This window comes from Serinus canaria, chromosome 1A (assembly GCF_022539315.1).
Source record: "Serinus canaria isolate serCan28SL12 chromosome 1A, serCan2020, whole genome shotgun sequence".
NCBI classification, from domain to species: Eukaryota; Metazoa; Chordata; class Aves; order Passeriformes; family Fringillidae; genus Serinus; species Serinus canaria.
The window spans coordinates 64,347,289-64,371,849 of NC_066314.1; the positions used below are offsets into that span (position 1 = coordinate 64,347,289).

Genomic DNA, 24,561 nt, shown 5'->3' on the forward strand with positions numbered 1-24,561 from the left:
TCTTTGTTCCTTCTTCCGGCCCGACCCGGTGTCCGAGGTTAAATAGTGTTCTCACCAGCCGCCCTGCGGAGGAGGTTTTGGTGCCCTCGGGCTGCTGTCCTAGCCGTTGGGCCACCCCAACGAGCAGCCCCGGCAGGCCGCGCCTCCTCCGCCTCGTCCCCTCTGGCCGCGATGGCCGCGCTCTTCCTCCTCCTCCTGCAGCTGCTCGCCTGCTGCCGCCGGGGCTCGGCGGCGTCCCCTGTCCGTCTCCGGCCGTCACCCCTGCGGGTCAGTTGCCCGGGCCCTCACGGCCAAGTCTTCCAGCGGCAGGACAACGAACACAGAGTGTCGTGCCTGTGGAACAGCACTGTGACCCTGCATTACCAGCCCGCCCCAGGAGCAGGGCTGGAGGGAGAGGGGGAGGTGGGGCAGCCATCATCCCCACCTTGCTGCCTCTGGTACCTGAACGCGGATTCTCTGAGGAACATCTCACGCTGGTCAGGCCAGGTGGTACTGCAGACAGAAGCTCCCTCACCCGGGGCCTCCAGCCTTCTTACAGTGCAGTGCTCGTCTGCCTCCTGCGCTGCACCCGAGTGCTTTCACCGCAACGTGAGCGTCGAGATCGCGGAGCAGGATATGCGGCTGTTTGTGCTTTGGCCGCAGACACGCGTTATCCAAGCGTGGCAGCCCGTGGAGCTGGGCTGGTGTGCACGCCTCAAGAGTACTAGCTGGCAGTACCGCTTCAGCAGCCGGGGAGGTGTCCCCTCGACCGTTCTCCTTCCCAGCAGTGACCACCGGGACATAACATCACCTGATGTCTATCCAACAGTTGAGTTGCAAGAGACCTGTGCCACCTACTACAGCTACCGCTTGACTGCGCGCTACAGGCACGCCGGGATCCACGTTGCTTTGGTCAGTATTGAGCAGATGCCTCACATAAGCCTCAGCCTCTCTCTCAAGGTGGAGCCTGACTTGGTGCATGTCCTCAGTATCAGCTCCAAGCTCCTTAGTGTTCCTCAGCAGCCCCTCAGCTTATCCTGGTGGCTTCAGCCCCTTACCCTGAGTACACTTGCCTACAGACTGGTGGACACACAAGCTATAGGAGGTTGGCTCTGCTCCTATAGTTCATTTACACTGCCAAGCAACTTCTGTGCCGTTTCTACACCTCAGAGCCTGGATGAAACAGTGGTGGCCAGTGTTTACTTCCATGCTGATGGAAAGAGGTTTGAGGAATTGATGGGGGAACTGCACCTCTTCAATGGTACCCTGAGCTTAACTGCTGGCAAAGAAACTCCCATACATGTCAACCTTTGTCCAGGGAAGACCAACAGCAGCACTTATATTTTCAGGTACAACCAGGGAACATTTTACACGTCTAAAGACAAAACCAGCACTTTTTCCTCAGATCGTCCTAACACACACACTGTGTTCTACCAATACAAGGAGCTCTCCTACTTACTCACCATAGAGTTTCTGGCCTTACAGTGGTACAAGTTCAAAATGTACCTTTATATGAATCAGAAGAGGGCTTTGATTAGGTCACTGGCAGAAAGAGACCTTGATATCCATGTTTTCAGCAGTGGCCATCCTTCTTTTCTGCAGAACTTCAGTTATTTAGTGTGGTTTATCCCTGTGCAACATCCAATGCTACAGTGTGAGTGGACCTTCTATCTGCAGCTTTTTGGCACAAAAAAAGACCATATTGTCCAGAGTAGCATGTACACATACAATGACCACGTAAAAAATGCCACACGTTTTGTCCGTCGCTCTGCTCTACCCTTTGATGCAGAGAAATACACGGGGTTTGTGGCAAAAGTGAACTGCACTAGCAGTGCACCAACTCCGGCTCTTTTAAGTGTCAGGGTCAACAACCGTACTGCAAAAACCATAGAAGCACCAGTAGTCTGTGAGAAAAAAGAATGTAGGATAGTCACTTGTTTGATTCAGAGACCTACTCCCCAATCCATTATCTTGTACAAGAAAAAAGCATTAGAATTTTTCCTCTATGTCAAGTTGAAGGTAGACTGCCACACTGGCATATCTATCAAGCCTTTATGGCAGGTCTATCTTGCTAAGGACACAAAATCTGAGCCAGACTGGTCAAAGCCAGTAAACACTTCTGAAATGTTTGGCATACGAATGATACATTTAACTGTTCCCGCTAATACTTTAGATTATGGGTTGTATCTGTTTTATTTCACAGCTGAGGTACTCCTAGTTAGGACCTCAACAGTCCTTAAGGCCCATGATATGGTTTACGTTCAGATTGAGAGAGCTGATCTAGTGGTAAATATCTCAGGAGGCTCGGTCCGCACGGTGAAATTTTCTGAGAGTTGGACTCTTGATGGTTCTGGATCCTCTGATCCTGATTCACAGGAAGGACCAATGATATTTACTTGGTACTGCACTAAAGACTTGGCAGACTATCAAACCATGAAATTCAAATGGAAAAACAGATGCCATCCATTCCAGAAGGATTTGAGATGGGTCACACCCTCAGGTCCCATTCAAACAATACCACCAGAATCCCTCCCAGGAAGCACCTTATACTACTTTCGCCTGGTGATTCAAAAGGGCAGAAGGATGGCTTATGCTGATCAAGTTATAGAGATAGATCCTGGCCCTCCACTTGTTCTGGATGTGAAATGCATTGAAAACTGTGGTACCAGTTTAATTCCAACAGAGAGATTTGTCATGTCTGGAAAATGCTCAAACTGTAAACCAAGCAACAAGCCACTATATTACTGGTCCCTTTTTTCAGACACCTCTCAAGAAATTAATTTTGATTGGGCTTCCAAAACATCAACGGGGAGGTCTGGGGCTTACCTGTCTATACATGCTATGACTTTCCTAAAGCCTGAATATCCAACCTACATACTTTACTTAAGCGTAACTACCTGGGATGGTAGGTCTACATCCTTCAGAAAACCCTTTGCTGTAAATACTCCACCTCGGGCTGGCAGGTGTAACATCAGACCCCGCTACGGGTTTGCCTTTCAGACAAAATTTGTTGTTAAGTGTAGAGGATTTTCTGACAGCCATTTACCTCTGACATATAAAGTGATAGTAGCTTCCAACGTACCCCAAACCACCACAGTAAGTTCTGTGGTGGAAAACACATTTGGCACAATTCTGTACTTTGGTTCTGAGCCTAAAACTCCTCCATCTTTTCTCCCACTTGGAGTGCCCTCTCGTTGGTACCGTTTGACACTTTATGTTCAAGTCCGTGATGCATTCAGGGCTTTTACCCAGGTGAGTTTACGTGCCTATGTGAGGAAACCACTTACAACTCATTCCCTTGTACGTGTGTTTCATGATCTGCTGGATTCAGCAAGCCTTTTAAGCATGTCAGCTTCTGCTCAGCTGACTGGTGATCGTCTTAGAGCTGGTTATATGACTTATCTTGCAGCCTCACTCTTAAACTATATTAAAAACACACCAGTCGTCCAGCTCCCTCAGGCTGAGTTTCGGGAAACTGTAGTTAAAACAGCCTTGAATATTTCAGTAAATAGCATAATGGAAATCAACCAAGTAGTGGCTGTTATTTCTGAAATCACAGAGTCAGTTGAGAAAATGAATGTTAGGTCACAAGACCTTGTCATTGGGAAACTGACAGAAGTAACAGGAATTCTGAAGAGACAGAGAAGTCAGATCCATTGGTCTGAGGGAGCAGAAATTCAGACCAGTGGAATACTAAGATGCTTGTCCAATGTCCTAAGAGCTGATCTTCTGCCTCTCAAGAATGTCAGTGCAAATGGAATTCAACATGTTTTCTCCATCATGGAAGGTGTAACAGATGTAGTTTTCTGGGGAAAAGTCCCTCAAGAAACAGAAACTCTAATAGAAACAGGACACTGGAATATCACTCTGAAGAAAAATGAAGCCTGGAACATTACAAAATATTTGCTTGAAACAGACTCCTGCCTCGATTGTTTTTATCCAGTACTGAGAAAAGGAGAAAGTTCAGGACCAGCACCGGACACTGTGTTTTCCACTGCCATTTTTGAATTTGATGAGAGCCCCTTCCCATGGTTAGGTTACACAGAGGATATTATATCAATGGTCATGGGGTTTAAAATGGCAGAGACTAAGACTGATGGGGATCTAGTTCCATTCATGCCTGAAAGAGCTGACATTTTTCTTGCCAGGAAAGGTGGAGTTGCAACTTTTAATTTACTAATGGGACCCGATAAAACAGAAACTTACACAACTGGAGGATTTCTTTTTGAGATCATTGAAAGTCCCACGAGCATGTACTTCCAGATCATGACAAAATTAAAAGTTACTTTCAAGGTGCTGGTATTTACAGGTACCAATCTTACTGACGCTCAGCCTGTGGCCTCATTTATTGCTTTTCACAACAGGAAAACTGTTGCAAGTGGAAATGAAACAATCATGGATGACTGTAGCGTTAAAGGTCCCTATATAGTCTGTCTCCCAAAGTCCCTGCTGACAACCATAGTGCAGGAAAGTGGTGCAGATGCTCAGAACATCACTGTTATCTTGCAGACAGACTATATCTTAAGGTACCCAAACCAGAAAATGGTGAGCATATACATTTTTAATGACCAGTGCCTATTTCTGAATGGGGTTGAAAGTCAGTGGAGCAAAGACACATGTGTGATTGGTCCCTTGACCAACTGGGAGAAGGTACACTGTATTTGTATCTCCATGCGGTATCGCAGGAGTCTGTCAGCCCTTCCAGCACCCAGCATCAGGTTCCTGGCAGCCAAAGTAATAGTTCTTCCCAACACAATAGATCTGGGGAGAAACCTGATAGCAGACATACCCAAAAACGCACTGACCCTCATAACAGTGCTCTGTATTTTTATCATCTTCTTGCTTTTGTGCTGCTGGGCTATAAGAAGAGACAGGGCTGAGAGGGAGATCAAGTACATTATCGTTCTGCCAGACAATGAGGCCTCTGATGAAGGGAGCTTTTTGGTCACTTTGTACACAGGCAGTCGCTGGAATGCTGGGACCACAGCAGAGGTCTTCCTGCAGCTCATTGGCCAGTACGGCAGGAGTAAATTCCGTTGTTTATGGCACCAGCCTTCTCCAGCTTTCCAACGGGGAAGCATTGATTGCTTTCTGATAACTACTAAGAAAAAATTGGGAGATATTAGTTCCTTCAAGATCAGGCTCAATAACGATGGCAAATCTCCAACGTGGTTCTTAAGCAGAGCTGAAGTTGAGGACATGTCCACCAGGAAGGTCTGGTTTTTTCTGTGCAGAAAATGGCTTTTCCTTGACAAGAACAATCCCTCACGAGCCCAGAAATTTTCTGTCACAGACCCCCAGACACCTCTACCCAAAAGTGACTATTTTCTTATTCATTTTAACAGGAGACTGACAGAGTACCATCTATGGCTCTCAATTTTTGCTCCTGTTATCGCTGGGGCTTTCACCAGGTTCCAAAGGTTGTCTACATTTTTAGCAGTACTATTATTCACCTTGCTTGTTAACATTATGTTCTTTAATGCTGGAAAGGATGACGAAGCTCCAATATACCTGAGATATGTGAGATCAATAGCAGTAGGAATTGAATGTGCTTTGCTTACCCTCCCTGTGGAAATGTTAATAACTCTCTTATTTAAGTATTCCCAGAAGGATCCTCCTCCTGTTATGACTAAGATGTACCCAAAGGTAGATTCTAGGTACTGGAATAATTGCATAATATCTGAAAAAGATGCAAATGTAATTGACACACAGGAGGACACAACACCTGTGAATTCCCCTGAGATGGATGAAAGGTCCCAGAAGTCAAGTTCCAATGTCCTAGAAGGGGGCATCCTTTCCAAAGTAAGGAGTCTAAGCGCTACCATCAGGCAGCTTCGCAAGATCCCAGACACTGAGCCCTTGCTGTGTTGGTGTTGTGTCCCTTTGGCCTGGGGCCTGGTTCTGACCATAACTGTACTCTCATCCTTCTTCATTGTGCTCTATGGTTTGTCCTATGGCTACCAGACTTCCCGAGAGTGGCTCATAGCATCTGGAACCTCCTTTCTTCAGAATGTGTTACTCAATTCAATTCTGAAATCCTTACTTTTCTCAGCTCTGAGCACAATTCGTCCAAGATACTGTGAAGATATCAGATGGGTAACTCAGGAAAAGCATGTGGAGATTAACTCAGCTGAAGAAACTCAGAGCACAGTTCATCCAAGACACACTGAAGATACCACAAGGGAAACTCAGGAAAAGCCTGCAGAGATTAACTCAGCTGAACAAACTCTGTGAGATACCTGAAACTTGCTGATGTCAGAGGCACCAAGCAATATCAGCATTTGGAAGCTGATGAAAGAAAACATGCTGAGAAGAGCAAAAATTAAAATAAATGCATTTATTTTCATGAAAGGTTTCATCCATCACCTTGTCTTTTTATCACTGCTATTAAATTCTCCACTGCATATTCCACTGAGAATGCCAACAGTTTCCACTACAGCCAGTCCCTGAATAGAAGCTGCTTTCAAAATACTTCTCCCAACCAAGTTTTATGGCTAAGCATGACCTTGCATCTCACGGCAGTATCAACTCCTCTGCCCAGCTCGCAGAGGTGATTCCCGAGGAGCCAGCGCCGTGCTGAGCACGGCTCTCACCTCTGGCTGAGCGCATGCTGATGTAAGAGCAAAACATACCCTGAGGGCTGGAAACACCCGCGGGTCCATCCCGAGGATCGAGAACGCCTGGGTGTCCATTCCGAGGGCTGGGGACACGCTGGGAACGCCTGGGTGTCCATCCCCAGGGCTGGGGACACGCGGGGAACGCGTGGGTGTCCATCCCGAGGGCTGGGGACACGCTGGGAACGCGTGGGTGTCCATCCCGAGGGCTGGGGACACGCGGGGAACGCGTGGGTGTCCATCCCGAGGGCTGGGGACACGCGGGGAACGCGTGGGTGTCCCCCAGACCCGGAGCAGGGAATGAGGGTAGGCGGGAGGCGTTCGCGGGCGCACAGCGCCCCCTGCCGGCCGCCCCTGCCCCTTTCGGGGAGGCCCCGGAGCCGCGGCGTCCGCGCGCACTCCCGGAAGTGGCTTGGTGGGCACCGCGTGAGGGGGAACGGGACCGGGAACAGGAACGGGGAAAGGGGTAGCCCCGGGAACTGGGTGGAAAGTGGGCGCTGGAGGGAACTGGAGCCGGCGGGAAACGGGGATCGGGAGGCAAACAGGAGCTCGGGACGGGACGGAAAATTGGGGTTGAGGGCGTGGGGGGCGCAGAGACACGGGAACCGGGAATGGGGAGCAAAGGGAGCTGAGGAAGGGAGCGAGGAACGGGAGACAGGGGCAAAAGGAACTGGGAGCTCCGCGTGGGGGTGGAAACGGGGACCTAGGGAGGGCCTGGGGGAGCTGGGAACCGGGACAACGGCGGCAGGAACCGGGAATTGTGGGGCGGAGGGGAGCCGGGCGGGGGAACCGGGAGTGGGGGAGGCCGGAGCTGCTGGTTGGGCACTGCCGACCGGGAGACACTCACTTTCCCGAGCTGGAGGCCACTTTCTTCCAGCTCCAGGCACCTTTGAGCCAAAGAAGTGGATCTGTGCACTATTAGTTAGTAATGATTTATAACTATATTCTTACAACTGAAATGGCATGCTTTATGTAAACAGAATTTAAGACCTTCATGCTTCTGGGTCCCATACCAGAAATATTTTCCTCATGCCTTAACTTCCCGTGTAAATTACGGGAAATAATTTACTGTTAAAAACTGTTACAATGAAAGCATTAGTGATACCTTGTCTCGCTTTGTGTTTTACTTCAAACAGAGTCTGTGGTCTCTACAAATATGACAGGGTTATGTCAAGAGCTGGATGAAGGCTTCCCTGAAAGTTTTATTCTGCCCAGATGCAGAAGTCTGAGGTTGTTCAGACCAAAGATGGTTTTTGTTTGATGAGAGTTGTAGGAAAATACTTGGATTCTGCTGGTAAAGGGACTTGTAATGGAGATGTGCTCCCCAGGCTGGTTGAGATACCAGGCTCTGTAGTCTGTGCATCACCTTTGCACTGATCTGTTGATTAAATCAGTGTTTTTCCTACTACAAAAATCATTGCACCAAAAAAGGTGTAAAAAGCCCCAGAATTCCCAACAGATAGGCAAAACCGGAGATTTGGATTAAGAGAGGAACTTGTTATCTATGTGGTTGCAGTGGTTTGGCCTTCTTTGTTCTTTAGTCCAGGCCTGGAAAATGCAAGTGTTTTTTGCTCCTTTTGTTAGAGCCTGGTGAAGACATTTTCACCTGCTCTTTCTGTTTTCTTTTTTGCTGCCCATTTAACACCTGAACCTTTTGCTGCCTCCTTTGAAGTCTGCTTTTAACTACAGGCCATAATAACTTTGCACTAAGTGCCAAATTATTCTCCCCCAGCTGTTCATTCATTTTTTCATAATTTTCCCAACATGAGTGAAGTACATTAACTGTGCTTGGAGCCATGAGTATGTGCAGAAGGGAAGCACACATTTAAATCTGGCATGAAACATCACAGTGTTTTTAAGCCTTATCTACCTAGACCTATAGACAGCTCTTTGAAAAACATGGGCAACGTACAATTTTTGTCAAGACCCCATCAGCCTTCCTGCTTAATGAGCTCTACTCTGAGCCCACACTTTCTTTTTGGACCTCAGTGAAATCTTATTGAGACTTGTCTGTGTGCACTGGACAGATGGAGATCTAAAGCCAAAGAAAAGTTTATTAAATATCTGTGACATGTTGAGGATGCTGCCAGTTCTTAGTGGATATTGAGCTGCTTGGGTAAAAAGTCTGAACTGTGAAAATTTTATGTGTCTGCCTTCCTAGCATGTGACCCAGGAGGAGCAGTCCTCTCTGGTTATAGTGAATTCTAGGATCCACACCTCTCCAGCCATGATTACATTTGTCATATGAGAATAAGCCATTTTCCTTCTCTTTTACCTGTGATAACAGAGAAATAAATTTGTCCAAGAGAACTTCTGGAAGAAAAAGCATAAGTATAGACCCTCTGGAGAACAGACTGTGCAGGGTACAGAGCATGCACAAAAGGAATAGCCTGGCAGTCAGTGATAAAATAGGTCTTCAGCTGCCTAAGAACACATATTTCTCTGTGTCCTACAGAGAATTGTTGGAGTGATTCTTGTGTATGTGCCTTGATACCTGTTTGATGCATCAAGTGTTGAAAGAAGTGCAGCCTCAGTACCTGCATATTTTTTGGGCAAAGTAATCCAAGTACAAGTTGGGAAGCCAAGTCTTTCTGATAGGGGTGAACAGAGTAGCCTCAAAACATTGCTAAAACTTCAGGAAGTCTTGTGCCTCCCTGAATTCACCTTGTTCTATATTGCTACTTGGCTAGGAGACAGGAATTTGACATAGGTGTATGTCAGGAGGTTTGGAAGCTGCTAACCCCTGACTAGGAGAGTTAGTAATCTCTGCTGGAAACTGTAACCAATGAAGTGACCTTGGTGTGAAGGTGTGAAACAAGGAAATGTGCAAATGTTTGTGACAATTCCTAGCAAGTGCCCCTGAAAAGAACTTTTTAAGGGTTGGGTGACAGTGGGCTTTGCTTCCTCAGATGTGCTGCCAGAGGATCTCTCTGCTGTTTTTTACTGTTCATACCAGATGAGATAACAAACCTCGAGGAGCATATCCCAGAGGAAATGAGCATGGCTGCAGAAGGTGTGCTGGGCCATGTACATGCAGAAGTTTTAGGCAGGAACATGCCAGTCTTTATTCCCAGGCTTTCTTGAAGCTGGCACTCTTCACCCCATACCCCTCACCCCTCTGGTAGTTTTGCTTGCTTTTCCTTCTGGATAGGTTTTGTGGGGGGTTTTTTTGGTTTTTTTTTTTGTTTTGTTTTTTGGTTTTTTTTGGGTTTTTTTTGTTTTGTTTTGTTTTGTTTTTGTTTTTTTGTTTGTTTGTTTGTTTTTTTTTTTCTTTATTCTGCAGTCCCCAACTCGAGCTCAGTCCTAACAAACTGAGAGCTGCAGTCATGCTTTATTGGAAGAAATTCCATTTCCCAGGTATGTTAATGCTCAACATCTTCCTGGTTACAGGAGAAAGTGGCCACCAGCTCCACAGCATGGACATTGTCACATGCAACCCCATGTCATGGGGCTGAGTCTTTCCTAGTCTTTCCTTATAGTCCCAACTTTGCTTTCTGTGGGGAGATCAATCACTGGAGCTGTATTTCTTCCTTTCAGGATTATGTCAAATGGCAGTGTCTTGTTTCCTGAAATGCTGTGTTAGCCTCTCCTCCTGTATTTCCACAACATCTTGGTGTTCCTATTTTTAGACTCTGTTGGAAAGTATTGCACTAAGTTTAGGTTGTGCTTAACCAAGCTGATACTTTCAGTGGTACATGTGTGGCTCTGCACTTCTCTTTTTTTAAGGACAACTTAAAAAGAAATGATCATCACTTGTATATTAATAGAGGAACTTGCTCTTCCCCACTATAGCTATTAATGTAACAAATTTCTAATAGGGAGCTGCAGTGTGGAAGGGAGAGAAAATGAGTTGAGAACAGAGGGTTGCTGTTGCTGTAGGTTGATTTTTTTTATTGTGGTTGAACCAGAAGGAGATTTAATGAAATGTGACCTCTGGTCTGGTTTTTCCATTTTGGCAAAGAATAACAGTTCTGTGATCCAGAATTGATGATCACTTCAGCAACACTTCAATGTTTGGATCTCTTGGTTACGGGTAGATGATGCCTTGTGCAGCCTTCCCACGTGAACCTTTACATTCCCACCTAATTTAAGATTCTTACTAAATGCTGCCTAATTTTGAGCAGGCATCTCTGAGTACAGGGCACTTGGGTTTAGTTTTTGTTGAGTGTTGGTTTCTCAACTTTGTTAAATCATGGATATTAGGTATAGATGACTATTTGAGATTCATCATGTGTTTGGAAAGCCTTTTTACCTAAGGAAGGGGTTTGATTTGCCTGTCTGTGTTACTCCTCTGTCCCTACAACTGTTCAGAAAACACACTGGCTTTCACATCTGTGAGCACCTAGACTGTTTATCCTGCTGCTGCCCTGGGGAATCCATGGAAGCTGTTGTTCAGGAGTGGGGCTTGGGCCCTGCTCTGTGACCTGCAGCTAGAAGGGAGCCTGCAGGGATCTCTGTTCCTTCCAAGCAGAGAAAGCCAGCACAATCCCCCAGCCTGGGGGGAAAGGGTGCCGCAACAAATCAAGATTTAATTCAATCAAGTGATCTTTGGGAGAGGGAGTAAGGATGAAAGTTCTGATTGTTCACACCTTGTGAAATTGCAGTCCTGGGCTAATTCATGCTGAATCCAAGGTAAGTCACCTCAAAGGAAGAGCAGGGAGGCAGCCACAGGTGACCTAAACATGCTTTCAGGGCTGTAGCATGAAGGAACAGGAGGAAGAAAGTTGTTCACCTGGGGATTAACTAGCAAGTCAGAAGGTTCTGCTGTTTTATCTACTGCCTGATCAATTAGACAGCAGATTGCTTTTCTGAAGAAGGCAAGTTGCTGGTGCTGAAGTGTGTTTAAATATCTGTCACACCAAACACTGGCACATGCCAGGGTATGAACTGCCCTTCTACTAGAGAGAACTCCTATGTGTAGGAAATCGAGTTGTGGATATTTTAGTAGATTATTGTCATCACCAGTGAATACTGCAGGAAAATCCTGGTAGGTAAAAGAAACAAGGGTTTTGTAGAAGAGGATTAAGGGTGTGTCAAAGTTGGTTTTATCTGACAGCCTCTCAAATCAAAGTCTGCATCTGTTTGTAGTTACTTTGTTTCTTGTATGGTTTCTCTAGTTTATCAGTGACTCAGAAATACAGGAGTCTTCTGTGGAGTATTAAGAGGGGCTTAACCTATGCATTGTAAATACTTGTGCTAATGAGGTTTGAAGCAAAGAAAATCAGATTACTTATCTGTGCTACTACTTTGCCACTGACCCTGACAATTTAAGGGTGATTTATGATTTCTGGCATGCCTTCCTGGCCTCTTAGCAGTGTTCCAATCAGAATTGCCCTTAAATCTTTAGGAGTCTCCAGAGAACTGGACTGAGAGCCATTTCCCCATGACTATATCAGGTATCAGTTGCAGACAGCAGAAACACTCTTTCAGCACTACAGCACTACCTGACCCGTGCCTTTCTTTTACTGCACTTATTTCCTTACTATGGCACTGAAATCTGTGTGCTTTCCCTTTTGCCAGGATATGTGAGCCAACCTCACACACGTCCTGCAGCACTCTAGGCTTGACCTAGCAGGCTTCTGTGGAGCGTGTTAGTTCAGTGGTTACCCAAGCATGTGGATATCTGTGTTCTTTCCAGAAGAGCTGGGCATGTGTGTTAAGTAAAGATGTGTTAAAATACCTTGTGGCCTCCAGTCAGAGTGGAAAATGCTCAGGCAGAATTCAGTTCTAGACAAGCTGTTGTCAAAGACCTGTTCAGCATGTGTCAGCCAGCCGGACTTCAGATGTGTTACTGGGAAATGGTGCTGCTTCAGAACATTCCAAGGTAAAAAAAAAATAGTGGTAGCACCTGGTGATGATTTGGACTGCTTGTGGCCACAAATTTGTCTGTCATTATTAAGAAGGGATCAGTGCCCTAGACATTCTCCTCAAGAGGTCCTTTATGCTGCTGCTGGTTTGCTAGAGAAAAATGAGTTCTCACTCTGCTTCACATGTCTGGAGGGCAGAGAAACACCTGGCACACTGTCACATCCTGCTAAGATGGTGTGTAGTGCCAAACCAATGAGCTGACCAATGTGATAAACCTTTGCTGGCTCAGCTGGGTTTATGGCACAAAGCCATGGTTATTCAAAGCAAATGGACTTTTTGGAAGCCACTCTTTGTGAAAAGTGCATCTCGGGACTTGTCTGCTTGGCAGTTTAGACTAAAGGTGTGAAGCACATGTATAAACTTGACATTAAATGTCTTTCTTCAGAAGGAAATGGATTTCTTTGTTGTACAGGAAATTCTACTTCTTAATGGGAGCATTCACTCTGAAATCTGTGCATTCATTGACCTCACACCTTTACTTAGGAAACTTAACTTTCCCAAGTGCTGATGTGTAGACAAGCTCTCAGGACAAATGATGTTCCCAGTGAAATAAAACTTGGCACAGCTGCTACCAGTGACTTGTAAGCTGGGAGTAAGATGGAAAGCATCATAAATTCATCTGTGCCTTGCAGGCAGGATCATATGCTTTTCAACTGGCATAGCCAAAAATGTGTTTGTACATAGATATCATTCCTTCCCAGTGGTAGGCATTGAACAGATTCTGTTCTACATGCCATGGTCTGTGAGAGAGCAGGTGTTTCTATATCTAATGTACTTCAGCTCTGAACCCAAGGCTGTTATTTTAACTTGGGATCAGGACATATTCATTCCAAAGTCTATGACGCTCACTGCCATAAATACTTCTTTTTTGTTGTGGTTCTTGGTGTTTTGCACTATTTTAACGAAAAAGTCAGCATTAGTCTTCTCGATTTGATTCCGACTTTCAATACTCTACTCCTTTGGGGTTAATGATTTCTCTTTTTTAAGGAAGACTGATTACAAAAAGTTGCATACAAGTGTTGATCTGAATCTCATTCTATCAAGTGGGTGTGTTGGTATTGCTGCTGGGTACCTGCAGAAAAAGTAAAGTTAGGTATGTCGGGGAGACCTAGCTGGCAATCCTAAGTGCAGGGTTCAAAAAGTAGACTTCTTAGCTGAGTTAGCTCATAGTGTGAAGAATCTGAATTACAATATGCAGGGAGAAAGGGTTAGCATGTACATGCCATACAACTAACTGACAAATCTGAAAGCACTTGAGTTAATTCAATGCTCTCAAGCATCCCTGTGTGGTAGGGGAAACACATCATATCCAAGCGTCATATAATTTGTGAAAAAATAGCTTCCTAAAGTGTTCTCAAGGTGAATTTATTTATAAATCCAGTGTCCAATCCCATTTGTTTTACATCTGAAGAACTCTGTGCTACTGAAATGCCAGGAATGGCCGTGGAAAGGCTGGTGGTAAAGGAGTGATGAGGTAAGGGAGATTATTTCCAAAATGAGGTTTCAGGGTTTAACAGGCTAGGACTTTCTGAGTTGGATGTCTGTCATGAAGCCTCTGTAGCCTCTGAGGATCTCCCTGTTCTTCTGGAACATTAGATGACAAGTAGTCCCAGCTCTGCTTCACCTTGCCCCTAGTTCACCTTATCAGCAGATGTCTCTGAGGATTCAGTTTCACCCTGTTGGGCAAGCAGAAATAGCAGCTTACTGTCACCAAAAGAGGGATGTACAGGTCCCTCATCTCAGCCCTGCCTTTCTGCTGGTGCTGCAGTTCTGCCTCTTACCTGGTGCTACTGTTAGCAGCTGTTGGATTCCTCTGAAAGCCAATTTAGTTCATTACAAGCAATTAGGAAAAAATATTGGAAGAAGAAAGTTTAAAAGTTTTTTGGTTGGGGTTTTTTTTGTTGTTTTTTTTTTTTTTTTTTTTTTAGTAAGACAGAAACCATGGACCAAGGTGTTGAGTGTTGGGTACCAGCTGCCCATTCTCTGTGTTCTGGGATGTTTTAGATCACCTCTGGTGCCAGCCTGTAGGTTCATGGCCACCAGCTGGACATTCAGGCTGGAGTGTGTTAGGTGCTTCTGGAGCACAACTTTTGGATTATTTTTCCTGAAACCCGTGGTTTGTGTGCTGTGAGACTGCTCTGTGGTGCAAACCTGTGTGATAAGGAGGGACAGTTTGTTCCCAAAGAAAACCCCTGAGCTGAACCATAATTAGGGACATGGCTTTAGTGAACTGAATCAGCTCTGCAGGGAAGGGGTCTGGCTGCAGATCTGGAAGAGTGGGAATGCCCTGCTGTCCTTTGGCAGGCTGTGGATGTGCTCATCTGGGAGCACACTCAACCTGCCTACTGAGATACCACCCAAACCCAGGTTCCTGGTGCTCACCTCTTCTGACACCAGCCTTGCTTCTCTTCCAAAAGCTGACTGCTTTGCAGCAGAACACTGTACCATGAGAAGCATGAGGGTTTTTTAGCTAAAAGCTGTGGTTTTGATAATTGCAAGGTGAATTGTCTGTACAAAAAATAAATGGTGCAGGTGGGCAAAGATATCCAGTTTGGAAACAAGCAACCACATTTCTTTCATGGATTGGTGCAATTTTTGGGCATGCACATGGTTCGCTGTGTGATAGGATTGTTGATACAGACTAAAACCAATCCTAAAAGCCTACTTGCCACACCATATTAAAAATTGTCAGTGCTGGTAGGAAAAACAACAATAAGTTTTTGTGCCCTGCTTCAATACCATGCAAAAATCTGTATTTAACCTATTTCCTAGCCTCACTGACTACTCTACTGTACCAATATTTTCTTGCTAGAATACTGCTGACTGCCAGCCTGGTATTTCTGGGAGTAGCCCTTCCCTCACTGTAGCTTCCCTTAGCTGAGCAACGCTTACACACAGCATGAATGAAATATATATGGCAAAACCACTTCTTAAGAGCTCTCTGGCATGATGTGGAGTTTTGAACAGAAGTGCTTTTTTTGTGGATTGGACAATCCTTTGTCAGACTGTGCAACATCAGGGTGTGTGGATGCTCACTATGTATTTATATTTTCAGGGACCAAAGCCTTTTCTCTCTCTGCTAAGTAGGGATATTTTGAGCAGGAATTAGGCAGTTACAGATTTTTATGCAGACATAAAACTCCCCATAAAATAAAGCATTTTGCTTTAAATCAAAGAGTAGCTTGGTGGAGGCCATCAAGGTCAACAAATTCATCAGGCAGACTTGTTCAGGAACTCTCTGGAGCTGGAAGTCAGGCATGTTCTCAGCATTTTGCCCTAATAAGACTGCTCAGTTTCTTAAAGAATGGAAACAGCTGTTAATCACCACCTGCTGGGGCTGTTGTCCTTGGGCAGCTGTCTTTTTATCATTCCAAACCTCACAATGCTACTGGTTTTCCCTCTTCCACTCAGCAGAGCAATGGCTCACCTTTGATCAGGTCCATTTCTGAAGAGTCTGAATGTGAATCTTAATTTAGGTTAATTTAGGTTATCCAATCTCAGAGTTAACACCCCAGCTTTATTAGGATTGCTCAGGTGCCAAAAGCAAAAGAATAATGCTGAAGCATCACACTTTTATAGATGCTTTTAAGAAACAGCTTCACACCCCATCTTTCTTGGCTTGCTCATGTCCCAAATGCAGTGCTGCGGGAAATGTGCTGGACAGGGCTCCTTGTCAAATGGCTCTGCACTGATGAGGGCTGGGAATCCTGCAAGGGGAGCTTTACAAACACAATCCTGTCTTTGTATCCCAGGGGATTGTTGACAGGGTGATCTGCCATGATAAGATGCCTGATCTTTCCTAACAGTGGAAGGCTCTGGCCAAATCATTTTCTGTTTGAGTGGACAGAAAAAGGAGAGAAGAACACAGTGCTGGACACACTCCTGCACACACTTTTGTGTATGTGGAGGCAAGGAGAAGGCAGTACAAGTTGACAGAATACCTTTTATCCATATTATTCCCATAATCCAAGTTTTACTTAAGCCCAGGAGTAAGCCAGGTGCCCTTGCTGCATGCCCTATGCAAACAGATGCTCAACTGGCTGCTGTATTATTTTGCCTGGAGCTCCCAGAAAAAATAAAGCTTTAGTTTTTCCCAAGCAGGTTGCCAAATTATTATTAAATGCACTCCCTCAACACCCTGGAGCAAGCAGTACAGTCTGTGACATAAAGTAAGCACACTGGAGGTAACTGCAAGGCTCTCTGCTGGTAGCTCCTGCTTTCAGGAGCTGGAGACCTCAGCTTTACAGCAGCAACATAACCAAGAGCAGTAAAACCTTTCTGTTTCATACTCACACACACACAACTTTGGAAGAGAACCTCTGATTAAAAGCTGTGCAATTGAAAGGGTGATTTGACAGGGTACTGAAGGTACTGAAGTTGGCCATGCTAAGGAATGCCTGTTATTAAAAATGGAAGATAGTTAAGGTAGAGCATTGAGAAAAACTTAGTAAGATGACACGGAGAGACTCACCAGTTGCTCTACTTTTGGAAGAGAGATAGGAAGTACAGTATAGGACTGAAGGCAGCTGCAGAGTAGAAGGTTTTGAAGAGAAAAGGAGCTGCAGAGCTGCTGCATTGCCTCGTGTACAACAGCAAGATGAGCAAATCAAGTGCAAATGTGAAGTATACACTGAAATTATTCTTTTGCAGGCTTTTGGAAGAAGCCTATGTAATGAAGGATCCTTTCACCCTTGACAAGAACACGTTTCTCATCATTAAGTCTCATTGCAGTTTGTGTAGCAGAGCAGTGTGTGTTGATATAGTAAGTTACAAGCAAAACAAGCTGCTTCAATAATTTCTTTTTGTTCCAGTCCTGGTGACCTGTCAGAGAAAGATCAAGCAGCAAAATCCCAAACAATCCATTTTTAAAGTAAACCATTCCCCTTACACTACACGTATGTTAATTGTGCATAATTATATGTTCTTGTGGATTCCACCAGATGAAGCTGTCAGTATTAAATTAAAATGATCAGCAACTGTGAATGTTCTACTTACAGATAAGCACAGTCCAGCCTCTCAAGCACAAGAAGTGCTCTTTTCTACTTTCTTAGCACCAGGAAATGCAAGGACAGTATAGATCACACACAATAGTAGATTGGGGCTTTTTTCCATAAAGGGAATATAAATGTCCATGGATTGTTAGGTTTGCATTCGCAGCACAGGGCTGTCATCCTATTTGCAAAAGTTAATGTTTAAAGTGAGCAGGGAAGAGAGTTGTACCATGCCATTCTTGCTCTCTGAGGAAGAATTAATTTAAGTAGCAGCTGGAAGGAAACCTTAAACTATGAAATCTGAGTGCAGCCCAGAAAGGTGGTGTAAAATTACTTGTCTTAATTCCTTCTTCTCAGTGCAGAACTGGCCCCTTTGTTTGCTGTGAGTCTCAGATTTTGGGAGTTGGGCAGACACAGCCAGAAGGATACTGGCACACTTGGCTCAGTTTAGTTGCTATTCTGACTTGTGGCAGTCAGCACTAAGGATGGGCTAAGAGGAGCATGCAGTAACACCTTTCTCCTGATTTGGTTTATTTCCTTGTTAAAGAAACTTCTTACCCAGTTTGTCAGGTCCAATTTCAGGAAAAAAACTTTAATAATTTAATTATGCAGCAGCAGGAACAGCTCAGGCTGCTTCCTCTGGGAGGGGCCCCCAACAAAGGAGCCCCTGGGCTTTTATATCCCTACAGTCTGTGCCCATGGGGAATTTTGAGTCTGGGGTCTTCCTGCTGTTCACTAGCTCCTGCAGAGTCTCAGGGTAACCAGTCCTCTCCCAGACTGTGATGCAGGGCCCTGAGTCCTTTGTTAGGGACAGGATCTGTGCCCATTCCTGGCTTATTGCTGGGGGCTCCAGTTGTTTCCTACGATCCTGCACACCCAGCTACCTGCACTGGGAGTATTTATCAGCATCCTATCTCTGAAGTGTCTTCTGACATTTAAATGACCAAAAGTCACCAAAAGTGATTGCAGCTCACAGGGTTTGGTTTGTTTTTTACTATTCTGAAGCTACAAGCAGGCTCTGACTAGGTGAAGTGTCAGCACTTTCTGGTTGTGGCCATGGTGGCTGGGCTCAAGTTTCCAGAGCCAGGTTGCTCAGGGCAGCTGTGTGGAGGCAAGGCTGAGCAGGATCTTCCCTGCTGTCCCTGCTGTGGCAGGGGCTGACTCCCTCCCACTCAGCCCAACGAGGAGCCAAGAGCAGCTATCAGAGAGTTTGGGCTTAGGGACTTGATTCCTGCCTTGACACGCCAGGTTTATATTCCTTTTTAACAGCAGATGATTGGCAACACAGACACATTTGGGACAAACCTGAGCACATTTAACTATTTTCATTCCCAAATCAAGTGTCTGGAATTTAGGAAGGATTCAGCAGATATTTCCAAGTGTGGCAGTTTGAGCTGTCAGAAATAGAACATTTCAGCCTCTCAGGGTCTTTGCACACACTGTGCTTTTCTGAATGGAGGTGGGGATTTTTCTTTGAAAATATGTGTTTTTGTCAGTTAACCTAGGCCTTGGCAACGAATAGAAGATACTTGCAGTGAGCTAATGGAAGCTTCTAATCTTTTTGAAAGTCATGCTTATTTTGCCTGTTGTGGAAATTTGTCAGTCATTTACTGCTTGTTATCTGAGTTTTCAAGATTCCCCTGATGGTATCACTCAAAGTAAAACATTGATTGTAAATAATTGAGAATGAATTTCTTACCAAACTGGCCAGGCCAGATAGTGAATCACACATATGACTATGGTTTCAAAATGAATTTAGCAATACTGCTTAGGTAACATTGAAATAGATCTGGAGAAATGATAATTAGTGCTTTAAACACCCACACCACAAAGTAAGTAAACACATACTATTCCTCTTCATGTAGGGAAAATTAAAAGTCCAGAGAAGTAAAAACTTATCCAAGGCAATAGGGAGAGACAAAGGTAGAATAATATCTCTGTATTGGCTGTGGTTCCTGCTTGTGCTTGACCCAAGTACATCAATTCACTCCTGAGCTGAGTTAGATATTAAAACACAGGAATTGAAGCTGAAGAAAATCATACTTTCTTGGGCCTCTTTGCAAAGAAGCTGGGCCAATTGGAAAGGTTTTAGTGACAGGTTGCTTTTTAAATTGTGGTAATTCAGAATAGTATTAGACTAATGTGTGGCAAAATAAAGACTTTTTTGACCTTGCATTTGGCAAAGGGCTTTTAGCTAGCTTTTGTACCTAAGGGGACTTGAGAGACAGATCAGATTTTAGGGTTTTCATGAGACAACCCATGCTAACTGAAGTGTATTTCCTTTTATTGTGCCAGTAAAAGTCATGACTTAAAGCTGTTCTGTATAGTGTTCATAAACTTAAATATCTCCAAATATCATCTGAAGTTTCACTCAGTTAATTTACTTCAATCATTTTGTAGCCTGTATCACCCTGCTCAAGTCTTTTATCAGAGTGCCTTGGTAAGTGCCATTAGTTCTGATCCACCTGGGAATAATTCCAATGATTATCTGTAATGTCTTAAAACACGTCAAAATCACACAAAAAGGAAGATAATATTAATGCTTTTAAAAGTCTTTGGGCAGGTTGAGTGCCCTTCCTCCTATTACCCTTTCAGAAAAGGGGAGAGGAAATTATATAATCTGACCATATTACAAATTTAAAATAGTTACTTCTGTTTTATTGCAACGCTTTCTAAAGACATGGAAAAAAGGTGGCTTTTGGAGAAGAAAGGAGGAAAGGGAGCAAGTTTCATCTCTTATTGCTTACCTCAGCAGAAATTGACTGAGCACTGACCTTGGACATGATTGTAGGCATTAAGTGATAAATGTAATACTACAGCTGCTTCCCACTCAACTTCCAGTCATGTGGGGTCAGTCCTGGATAGGGACAGGCAGAGCCTTTCCTTTACGTATTGTGGTAAAGATACCATTCCTATATATATATATATTACTTTCAGCCATGATTCATGTCAAAACAGAAATAAACCATGGCAGCATGCTTTGGCAGCTGTTTTACCTGAACTGGACTATTTGGAATTGAAATGGCCCCCTCCTGCCTTGGTCATGGAAGGGAGAAAATACATTAAAGAATCATCTGGTTAAACACAGAACTGTATCAGGATAAGGGTTTAAAAGAAGGGCTCAACTCTACATGGTAAGTTTAATTTGTAGGGCATTGAAAAAGAAGTTAGGCTGAAAATCCCAGGACTGAAAGAGCAGGACTATGGGTACGTGCCCAGGGGTACAGTGGTTCATATTCATGGTTTCCCCAGTTCCTGTTGGCCAAAATCTGCACTAGCAACTTGTTTCAGCCAAAAGAATGCAAACTGAGCACCTGTTTTACCTGTGAGGAGCTGCATCTTGACATTGGGGATTCCACCTGCAGGAGCAGCCTCTCCCCTCCTTTGCCATGGCCCAGTGGCCACCTTTGGGAGCTCTGAGCCCTGGAGCTGGGGGGTTGTGTGCCATTTGGCAAGGCAAGCAACAATAGCCAGGCCAACTGAAACTCTAATCTCCCCTTTTAAACTAGCAGCTTAACATATTAAGGATACCAAGTGACAAAAAACAATAGGCTCTGGAGATTGTGCAACTGAAATCCACTTTCAAGGCTTTTCAGAGACTAAGGCCTCACACTCTTCCTGAGTGTGAAGGGGTCTGGCAGTCAACGCAGAAAAGGACAATAGATGAAGACAAGTTGTTCCCCAAGCTTCCAAGTCACATGGAAGCAGGGTGATTGTGATTTTGATATAATTATCATTTGAATCTGCTGCTAAAGTCCAGATAGTGACATAAGAAACACAAATAAGGAGAGGACCACAGGAATAGCCAAGCCCAGCTCCCAGAGAAAGGCCAGCTGCAAATGACCATGGCAGGGGGAAAACTTTACTATTTAGGTAAGACCCAGGGAATCCATTTGTCCAGTTTTATCTAAACTGATGTCTTTATTCATTCTTAAATCCCCAAGAATAATCCATCAGCAACACCAATTCCAGCTTACCCACGAAATCCTATTTGGAATTTGGTGATCAACACATCAAGAGAACCAGGGATGTCAAGTCTCGCCACAGAGCAAAGAAATAATACATGAATTAGTTTCTCTTCCAGTTGTTCAAACTCTATATTGCAAATACATTAAAATGCTCCATCAGTTTTGCTTCTTTCTATTCAATTACTAACATCTGGTTACAGCTCCTGGGGAAAAAAAAATATTGGGTCTGTAAGAGCTGTGAACAGAACAGGGATAGCAAAAATACCTTCTTTGTGCACAACAGCTTTTATACTTTGCCACCAAGAGTTCAGAGGAGAGCCATTAGCTCAAGCTTTAGTACCAGGTGTGGTTCTAGGTTTTAACCAGTGAGTACATTTATTGAGGGTAAGGGATGAAATCTCATTTGAATTGTCTCAGATGAATGGAGTTCATTAGCTACTCCAGTTATTGGACACCTCTGTGATATTGATATAATAGTGATACTTTTTAGTAGTCTCCTAGACTACTAAAACGTATCACTATTACTTACTTCCATTAATCCACAAGAGCATGGATTAATAGAAGTAAGAATAGTTTTTTTGGGAGTTATGGAAACTGTTGTGAGAGCCTCCATTACTTGGTTCTTGTGTGAACCTTGAGGTCATTTTTGTGGAGGTTGGTGAGGAACAGTGTGCTGAGGCTCCAAGTCTCACATGCCATTGCAGGAATTTGGAAGATCCTCCCAGGAGGCAGAAATCTTCATCAAGCAAGACTTTGAGGAAAACTTTCCTATTTTAGTAAAATCCATGGAATCTCTTACACCTTTGTTCACTCTCCAGGTATAATCCATCAGCAACACCAGCTGCAGCTTACCCATGAAATCCGATTTGGAATTCAGTGAGCAGGCCAGGGAACCCATGCATGGTGCTGAAGGAGAAGGCAGCTGAAGGAGGGGTGTTGCAATTCCCTGTAGCAGGGAGCTGGTGAAGGTCACTTTAATAGGAGCAGTGGGACAGTGCTTTGGGGTTTTTTTTTTTCACCCAGTTGGCTCTCTCAAGATGTTAGAATTATTAAGTAAGAAAAAGTTAAATTGCTGGAATATTTCAGCCTAGAAGAAGAATAATTCATTTTAGAAGAATTCTAAATATAAATATAGTTTAATGAGACTGGAATGTAAGCATTTCCATTTTATGTATCCTGCTAGTAATGTTATTTTCTTTACAGAACTGTAGTCTGTTCTACTCCAAAAGTTTCTCCCTCCCCTGTGTGAAGGAAAGCCTAAAGGCCTTTCCTTTGGAAATACAAGAAGACATGGATAAAAGGAAGCCCCAGCAGAAATCCTGCAAAAAAACGGATACAAAGCATAAATCTTGAAGATCCAAGAGCGACAGTTCTTTGGCTGGGGTTTCTCCTCTCTCTGCTTGGAGACTATCATGTTGCTCCTTTTAAAGAAGTGACCTTCATCAGCTCACTACTACTGGAGAGAGCAGCACATTTCCTTGCCCTGGCTGGGGTTCAGACATCCCCGTGCAGCGCCCGCTGCGCCAGGGAGCAGCTCCGAGCTGCTGAGGAGCCAGAAGAGAAGGCAGATGAGCCTGCTGTCACCATGTGGAATGCTTGCAGGAAAAAACCAAACAGCACAGAGCATAGGAGCCGTGTCCAGATTTCCACCTTTGCTATTTTAGTGCCTTGTGTTGTTCTTGACACTCCCTACAGTGTTACAAAATTCCAAAACAGATTGATCTGGCTTACTTCAGCCTATACCCAAGAAAGTCAGTGTACACCAATTGTTAATCTGGCAGTGCTGTCCTGTAAGATTACATGAGGCAGGGAATTTAAAGCTTTATTTTTAAGTCTAAAATAAAAGTGCAGTGAGAAAATGTCCTAAATATAATACCTACATTTCTCAATATGGTAATCTTAATGCTATCACAGCATTGAGACTTGAGACTTTAAAGGTTGGTGCTTCTGCAATCAATAAAAGTATCTGCAAGTCCCTTGCACTTGCAGTCACTTTTCACTTAACCTTCCAGTCCATGCCAGCACAGCAGCTGGAGAGGACCCTGAATTCATTTGGTTTATGCTTTATAATAAAGGTGACTTCTTTTTCACTTTCAAAGCAGTTAATCTGGAACGAGAAAAGTTCCATTAATATACTCAATTATTCCCTGAACCAGACAAATAAACTGCAGCTGTAATAGGGATGTCAGAAACACAGTTTCAGGTAAAAAAAGGTAAAAAGTTCAATGGAAACAGCTCAAAAATTAGCTTCTTTAGTTATCTGTTAGTCTGTCTTAAGATATAGGTGGCTTTTATGTAAAACCCAAGTCACGTGCCTAAAGGATACATCTAGAATGCTCCCTAATCACAAAATCACCTTTTTTTTACTCAAGTTACTGCTGGTCATTGCTTCAGAACCTGTTAGTGCTTTGGTGAACATCTTTTTTTTCCCAACATTTCCATCTATATAATTTGTAATAGGACAACATCAAAAATCAATCATTTTAGTAGAATGAATCTGTGTTTGTTAAAAGAAATCAACATTATTTCAATGAGTTGTTGAAGACATTGAAGTATCCTAAAATCTTTCTTTTTTCTGAACTTATTATATTGGTGCCCTCTGTTCAGGACTGAAATTTCTTGCAGTGGCTGGGGGAGCAATAATGGACCTATTAGTAGCCTTTTCAAGCCCTAAGTGCTTTAATAAATGAAATATATGTATATCTCTAAATGCAGAAAAAAGATGTTAGGAGGCAACATTTCAGATTCCTTTTTGCAGTTTCAAAAGACTACATTTTCAGGGAAAGTGATACTAAACTTATGTAAGATGGGTGGTATTACATTTCAGTTTCACATTAGGAACACTGTTTAAAAGCTGTGGTGTGTCTGTGTCTGTTCTGTATAAACACCAGAGGTATGTCCTGTGCTAAACCCACAACTGAAGAGAGCACTTTCCCACCTTGGAATTGAAATCTTATAATCAAACTGCCAAAGCAATGTGGTTATGTGAGATCACAGGATATGTTTATACCAGCAAACATACCTTGAAATATGCTTTTTCCTGGATTTCCCATTGATCATGACAGATTGTACTCTTAAACGCAGGTTTTAAAAGCCTGCCTAGTGCAGTTCTGATGTCAGTGAGATTGGGATCTCATCTCT

At 43.9% G+C, this 24,561-nt stretch overlaps 2 protein-coding genes across 3 annotated transcripts; both read left to right on the forward strand.

Moving 5' to 3' along the window:
- The first annotated feature begins 58 nt into the window (after window positions 1–58).
- PKDREJ (polycystin family receptor for egg jelly) lies at window positions 59–6,213 on the forward strand. Its single transcript, XM_050969925.1, has one exon. The coding sequence runs from the start codon at window positions 172–174 to the stop codon at window positions 6,211–6,213; it is 6,042 nt and encodes a 2,013-aa protein (XP_050825882.1). The 5' UTR covers window positions 59–171.
- Window positions 6,214–6,958: 745 nt separating this feature from the next.
- Window positions 6,959–23,326, forward strand: CDPF1 (cysteine rich DPF motif domain containing 1). Of its 2 annotated transcripts, none has more exons than XR_007776632.1 (2): window positions 6,959–7,008; window positions 22,624–23,326. XR_007776632.1 is itself a non-coding variant. In XM_018919739.3 (2 exons), exons 1-2 carry the CDS (start codon window positions 17,059–17,061, stop codon window positions 22,771–22,773), a joined length of 315 nt encoding a protein of 104 aa, XP_018775284.1. In that variant the 5' UTR covers window positions 15,377–17,058; the 3' UTR covers window positions 22,774–23,326. The 2 variants fall into 2 exon arrangements, 1 of the variants encoding a protein (XP_018775284.1); XM_018919739.3 differs by lacking the exon at window positions 6,959–7,008 and adding an exon at window positions 15,377–17,223.
- Window positions 23,327–24,561: the final 1,235 nt, after the last annotated feature.

Bases quoted from the DNA above. Each gene is read 5' to 3' on its own strand.
- PKDREJ (XM_050969925.1), top strand. From the start codon at position 172: ATGGCCGCGCTCTTCCTCCTCCTCCTGCAGCTGCTCGCCTGCTGCCGC.
- CDPF1 (XM_018919739.3), top strand. From the start codon at position 17,059: ATGAGCAAATCAAGTGCAAATGTGAAGTATACACTGAAATTATTCTTT. The intron at 17,224-22,623 runs GTAAGTTACAAG...TTTTCTTTACAG, and splicing joins GAGCAGTGTGTGTTGATATA to AACTGTAGTCTGTTCTACTC.